The sequence below is a fragment of the Populus nigra genome, chromosome 11 (genome assembly GCF_951802175.1).
Source record: "Populus nigra chromosome 11, ddPopNigr1.1, whole genome shotgun sequence".
Classification (NCBI taxonomy): Eukaryota; Viridiplantae; Streptophyta; class Magnoliopsida; order Malpighiales; family Salicaceae; genus Populus; species Populus nigra.
The window spans coordinates 5,199,992-5,207,196 of NC_084862.1; the positions used below are offsets into that span (position 1 = coordinate 5,199,992).

Here is a 7,205-nt window from a genome sequence, read left to right on the forward strand (position 1 = left end):
CCCATGTGGAAGATGTGAAGAGTGGTTTCATTGTAATGGATGACCTACCCAAGTGGAAAAAATATAAAGAGTGGTCTCATTGTAATAGGTGACCTACCCAAGTGGAAAGAATATGAAAAGTGGTCTCATTGTTATGGATGACCTACCCACAAGGAAAAAAAAGAGTGATCTCATTGTAATGGGTGACCTACCTAGGGAAGATGGTCTCACTGTAATGAGAGACTTACCCAGGTGGAAAAAATTTGAAGAGTTATGAAAGTGGTCTTATTGTAATGGGATATTTATAGGCTCAAAAGATGTTTAGGAGATTTCAAGACTTAAGATCACCAGTGCTTGTTTCTTGACCTTTTGTCATTTGAATTTATTTCCAAAATGATCTATTGTGCCCCCCAATGTTGAGTTTGGGCCTTTTTTTTGTTTTTTTCTTTCTTCATTTGGTTAAGCATCATCATTAGTTATTTTTATGGAAAGCTCAATTTTTTAGATCCTTTGTTCAGGCATTTTTAATCATTGTGGATTTTTCTCGCACTTGCCCCTAATGTGAGTTGTGATCCTAGCCAACGTTATTTCCAAAAAACATTACTAGGCTCAAAAAAGGACTGCAAATGATATATTTTAGCCTCATGAAAAGATTATTAAAGATGGTCTTTCCTCATTTCAAATGCATGCACTTAGGATCAGTAGACCTTGCTTTCATGTGAGTATGCAAAATGATTTCTCATTATTCAATAAAGTAAAACTCAACTTTGGGGTCATCTCATGTGTTCTAATATAGAAAATATTGTACTTTCCTTGTATGGATTTATTTTGCTTAGTACATCTTGTTCATCATGCGCCTTGTGTGCTTTGTATTCTCTATCGCTTAGGAATAAACGATCGCGATGTAGCAGAGTCGTGATAACTCTCTTCAATTGGATCAACGAAGGCGAGATTAGCTCACTTGCCCATCGACCCGTCTCTTATACAATGAAACAAAGTCCATTCACTATATAAGAAGAGGAGACAAAGAGGTAGTAAGTTGCCCGCTTGTAGCAAGTTCTTTCAGGACGTAGCTAACCCTTCGAAGGGACATCCTGGCTCAAGTCTTCATCAATCGGGTGGATTTATATGCTCCGGAGGGGTGAGACGAGGTGTAGCGCAGTCTGGTCAGCGCATCTGTTTTGGGTTCAGAGGGTCATTGGTTCAGATCCTATCACTACACAATAACTAATATATGTTGGCCTAGTCATATAAATAGAAGAGATGACTACTGATTATGTAAGCCTTTTAATCATTAATTGGTTGCCCTTCAACTAATTTTTAATGATAAGTGTTGAAACTTAGAAGTTTTTTTTCAAAAACAAATTGCAAACACTAAACGAACCTAATAAAACTATATCTCAATAAAAACACACACACACACACACACACAAAATAGGATCTCCAGAATATCCATTATTCTCAATCACTTCTCTCCCAAAAATGATTATAATAAAAACAACAAGAAGGCTTTGGAGAAACTAAATCCTAGAAATCTCAATAGGGTTTGACTCGTATTAGGTATGTATTGCATACTCTAATTGTATATATGCACATAATGGAAAACTAATATTCAAAAATATCAGAATTTTTAAAAATTAAATAAATCTTAGCATGAAATTAGGTTTCTATGGACAGAGTGATCGATATATATAGATTTTTCTTAGAACATTTTGATATGCTATATTGCAAGAGAAGCTAATAATAGTAATGACATTGAATGGCAAAGCTACAACCTTGCACAAACATGGACAAAATTCATCAACTGCTTGATAAATTTACGAGTGGTGTTGAATTCCCCTCTCGCCGTATAAAGGATCGACATGGAAGATTAAGAAATTCATTCGTTTTCCTAGAGTATTGAAGAAAGAAAGCAACATAGCTGACAAAAAGATGGGCCTGAAAGTTGTCTCCTCAGCAGTAATATCAGTCTCACTATTTTTATTGTTAGCATCAACTGCTAAAGCCCAATCAAGAGGTGTCTTCGATGTGACTAAAAATGGTGCCGGTAAAGATATCACAGAGGTATCTTATATATTTTCTCGCATGCATGCGTTTGATTTTAAAAACTGAATATATAGTATTCGAGTCAGAACTTATTTACGTTTCCTTAGATTTTCAACGTAACACCCGAATTTGAGACCTACTGATCCTCTCTAAATATATTTCCCTTCTCTTTCCATTTTTAGGCTTTAACCAATGCTTGGAAAGATGCTTGTGCTTCAACAAACCCCAGCAAAGTTCTTATTCCAAGTGGGACATACTCGTTACGGAAATTGACTCTAGCAGGTCCTTGCAAGGCTGCGATTGAGCTCCAAGTTGATGGCATGTTGAAGGCACCGGTTGACCCAAATCAGTTCTCAGGAGGTCATTGGGTTAATTTCGAACACGTTGATAAATTTACATTGTCGGGAAGCGGCACTTTTGATGGGCAGGGAAAGGCTGCGTGGAGCAAAAGTACATGTCAGAAAGATAAAGATTGTGACAGCCTCCCAATGGTAATCTAATCACCATTATGAAGCCTAATTTCCTTATTTTTTAATTATATGTTATGGCACTACCAAAGTTTCTTTAATCATTTGCTTTTTGTTTGCTTCTAACATGGATCAGAATTTAAGGTTCGATTTCATCACCAATGCATTAGTCCGAGACATAACTAGTCGAGATAGCAAGAACTTTCATGTTAACGTCTTGGGATGCAAAAACCTCACCTTCCAGCATTTTACCGTGAGTGCACCTGGTGACAGTGTAAACACCGATGGAATCCATGTCGGCCAATCTACTGGGATCTACATTATCGATTCAAAAATTGGCACAGGCGATGATTGTATCTCCGTGGGAGATGGCACCGAAGAACTACATATCACAGGAGTAACATTTGGACCTGGCCATGGCATCAGTGTTGGAAGTTTAGGGAAATACCCCAATGAGAAACCTGTTTCTGGAATATTTGTCAAGAATTGCACCATCTCAGATACCACAAATGGCGTTAGAATAAAATCTTGGCCAGCTTTATACGGTGGTGTCGCATCTAACATGCATTTTGAGGATATTGTCATGAACAATGTCCAGAACCCTGTCATCATAGATCAAGTGTATTGCCCATGGAACCAATGCAGTCTAAAGGTATTGCCTTTTCTGTTACCATAAGGATATTTTCACAGTACTAAATTACTGTGACAATATTTTACCCAATTCGTGGCTCAAACACTCCACAATTTATCAAATTCTTTTTTACATCTTATGGAAAAAAATGTTTCAACGCAATTCATAGTATTGACTGTGAAGCAAACATGTTGTGCACTGCATTCCATAATTGGTTGCATCATGCTAGATCCATAATGCAATTCTGAAGAACGCCTACACAAGCATATTAATTTTTTTATGTTCCTTAGTACTAGGGAGATTACTAAAAGTCTATTGGGGTCTTAATGTTCTTTCTTTTTTTCTTTTGCAGGCTCCATCAAAAGTGAAGATCAGTGGTGTTAGTTTTAAGAATATAAGGGGAACTTCCGCAACTCCGGTTGTTGTGCAGATTGCTTGCAGCAGTGGCTTCCCATGTCAGAAGGTGGAGCTTGCTGACATTAAACTTGCATATAGCGGACCAGACGGCCCTGCAAAATCCCTATGTTCTAACGTTAAGCCCATGATTTCTGGGATAATGAGCGCACCCGGATGTTGAAGATAGGGACTCCCATCTGAAATTCTTTTGGTTTCGTCATTCATAGGCTCGTTTTTAGATGGAGAAGTCCATCTTGTAATTTTGATTAAACAGATGGATAAAATTTTATTATTTTAATTTTAAATACAAGATCGCTTGGTTTCTTTTACAATTTAATTTCAATAAATCTTCAATCTTATGTGTTGCTATCCAATTTTTGACCCATATTTTAATAAATTTTCAGAAAAAATCCAAAAATAGTGAAAAGCATTGAAAACCCCAAAAAATACATTTTTAATATATTTGCTTTGTTTTTAGCATTTTGCAGCATCGTCTAAAAAGAATTTAAATTTTCAAAGGTCTTTCGAACGCGTTCAACTTTTAACGCGTTAATTTTAAAATCATTGATTTTCCTCTTTGAGTCGATGTTGGTATTTGCTCGCTTTCAAAAATACAAAAAAAAATAAGAAAAATCAAAATTTACAAAAAAAAGAGGAAAAGAGAAGGAAAGGAAAAGTTGAGGGACTAATTTGAAGACCTAGCAAAACTTTTCCTATAAATACCATGCTACACTGAATTTTCAAAGAAGGGGGGGCAATTTTGACAACATCAGAAAAAAAATACAAAAAAAACCTAACCCTAAACCCATCTTTTTTTCAAGAGGAGCCGCCCCCCTGGATTTGGGTTTTCTTCTTCTTTCAGCCGGAGACGCACACACTACCTCCCTTTCCTTTCATCTTCACCTCAGCTTCTCCCTCACCCTAGCCAGCCAAGAAGCCGCCGCTCCCCCCTCATCAGATTTTTTTCTTCATTTCTGGCCGCTCCACTCCCGGTCATCTTCATCCTTCCCTCCAGCCTCCCACTGCCCACACAGCCCACACAAGACAGCCCCTCACCTCCTCTCTTTCCCCGATCTTCACTCATCAACCGGCCATAGACCAACAACAGCCACGAATCAGCTCCCCCTTCCACAGATCCTCCCTCTCAGCTGCTCCCTCTGCTCTTCGCAGCTCCTGAACCTGACTCCATCGACCTATCTCCTTCCCACAGCAGCCGACCACCACAGACTGAGCCAGGTCTCCTTTCCGTTTTCTTCCTCAAGTCGAACTCAGCAGCAGCCCCGCCGTCTTCTCTCAGTCCCACGGCGACGACAACAACACCTCAGCGCCCCCGTCAGCTCCAGTGTTGCCGAAGCCATCGCCAACAATCCAAGCCTGGCCGAACAGCCTCCAGCGGCAGCAACCATCAGACAGCCTCCACACCAGCAGCAGCGCCGTCCTTCTTCCCTCTCTCGGCCGACCCAGCCGTTCCTCAGCTCCACCATCAGATCAGCCATCGGCAGGAGGAGTCACCAGAAGGAGGGAGCCGATTACAGATCCAAAGATGAAGAGAACTAACCGGAGGAAACAGATCTAAAAAACAGAACAAAATAAAATCGGCTTGTTGTTGCGTTTTGTGTTTTTGCAGGTGACAGTGGCTATCAACGCCGCTGCAGGAAGGGAAAGGGAGAAGAAGCTGAGCAGACCCGTTCATTTCAGTCTTTTTATGGCGGCGCGTGGGAAGACACGCCGCCACTGTTTATGCTGTTCCAGAAGGGCTTCCCTGCAATTTCTGGAGTTTAGGGACTATTTTGTAACTTTTAAATTATATAATGTAATTTTTGTTTAGTGTTTAATTTTTTATAATTTTTGTAATGTGATGTACAAAAAGAACAAAAAAGGAAAAGAAAAGAAAAGAAAAAGAAAATAATAATAGAAAAAGAGATGTGTGTGTTTGTGTATTTTTTTCATGTATGTTATTGAATCAAAAGAAAAAAAATGAATTTAATATTTTAATTTATATGCACAAATATCTAAAGGACAGATAAAAATCATGTTGTACTTCCCATAAAAATGTAGAACATGTATCTACATATATTTTGGGAACTAATAACTGATTTATCAAAGCCTTAGAATTGGGCTAAAATTTTATTTTTAAAAGAATACATCAAGTCCACGAAGCAGCTTACCTCAGGTAGGGTGCGTTAGGGGTGCTAATACCTTCCCTAACCACAATCAGTCCCTTACTCGTGAATCTCTGACAAGACCAGTGCATCAGGTTTCCTAGTAGCCCTCAATAAATTACTAGGTGGCGACTCCAACGAACCAATCAAATCTAAGCAAAACAAGAAATGAAAAATCGCCAGCCGACGCCGCGTGGATTTTTTTGACGTGCGACAGAATGGCGACTCCGCTGGGGACGGTACTGTTTCTGACAATATTGGACTAAGCTTTGTGTATTTGATGTGTTTAAGTTTTTGTATTTTTGTCTTGTTTTATTTTTGTCTTATCCATGCATTTTTAGAATTGTTTCATGCATCACTTGTATTTATTTTTGAAAGCACACACAAGCTTCAGGTTAGGAGGGGGACTAGCAGCTTACCTTACGACTTTCAGTCAAGGTTTAAGTTTGTGTAAACCCCAACTCTTCGTTGAGTGCTTAGACTGGTAATAGTTGGACACGTGCCATCTCATTGCCTACAAGCCCCCATATTGCCTCCACGAGGGCAATCACTGGGACAACAAGAGACCCTTTATAAAGACCAAGTAGTAAACTTACCTTTTGTCTCACTTAAAAAGATTAGAACCTGCCTTTAGGATGTGTGCTCCGTATACATTGTTTTGCATCAGGGCAAACCCTTCTTGAAGCATCTTGAACTCAAGACTTTTGGGTGACCTAATGGCCGTCACTCAGAAAATTTTCATTGTAGAGTTTGGGCAAGAATCAAGATTCTTGTTTCATCATACAAGAGTTACGACCATATGTCACCCCTCGAAGGGCGAGTTCATCATATAGTTTACATGTTCATACATTTATCATGCATGTACCGAGAAGAAAAATAGGTTCCCCCATCCGAGGTTTACTACACTGGATGGAAAAAGGTGGATAATAAATAAAGGGGTCAGAGAGAGGCTCATTGTCAAAAGGAAGTTGAGAGCATCAGAAGTGAAGTAGCTAGACTCAGATCTGCTTGAGCAAGTGTTGAGCATTAAATGGAAAGGGAATGTCTGCATAATTTTCTGTGAGAACACTGCTCGTCCACGTCCCATTGAAGCTGCACCTCTCCTTTTCAGTCATGAACAACGACAACAATGCCTTCAGTCATCAACTAATGACAACTTTTGTTCTTGGTCAACTGCCCTGTTAATTGTTGATCGCCTCCAAATCTTTCAATGGCACCAAATAACTGCTAGCCTTCTGTGCATGGTGCGTTAGCCTTCTTTGACGTTACCCCAACTGTTAGCTCAATTCCAGTTCAGCGGCACAAGATGTAAAAAAAAAACAAAGAACAAAAAAAAAAACCCCGAAAAAAAAAAACCAAAAAAAACCCATGATAAGACACGGAACTTCTACGTTGCAGAGCTCTCTCTGTAGAGATTTATTTGTGGATCTGCTAGTGGGGAACGCAAGAGGGGGTGTAGTAGTTTCATATGCTTTAAAACTTCCTCTCACCAGTGGCACCAGCAAAACATTGTAGTAGGCAGAA

The 7,205-nt window shown here is 39.3% G+C and overlaps 1 protein-coding gene across 1 annotated transcript; it reads left to right on the plus strand.

The window, feature by feature from the left end:
* The first annotated feature begins 1,911 nt into the window (after positions 1-1,911).
* Positions 1,912-3,700, plus strand: LOC133668071 (exopolygalacturonase-like). The gene is made up of 4 exons (XM_062087816.1): positions 1,912-2,043; positions 2,208-2,516; positions 2,629-3,144; positions 3,476-3,700. Exons 1-4 carry the CDS (start codon positions 1,912-1,914, stop codon positions 3,698-3,700), a joined length of 1,182 nt encoding a protein of 393 aa, XP_061943800.1.
* Positions 3,701-7,205: the final 3,505 nt, after the last annotated feature.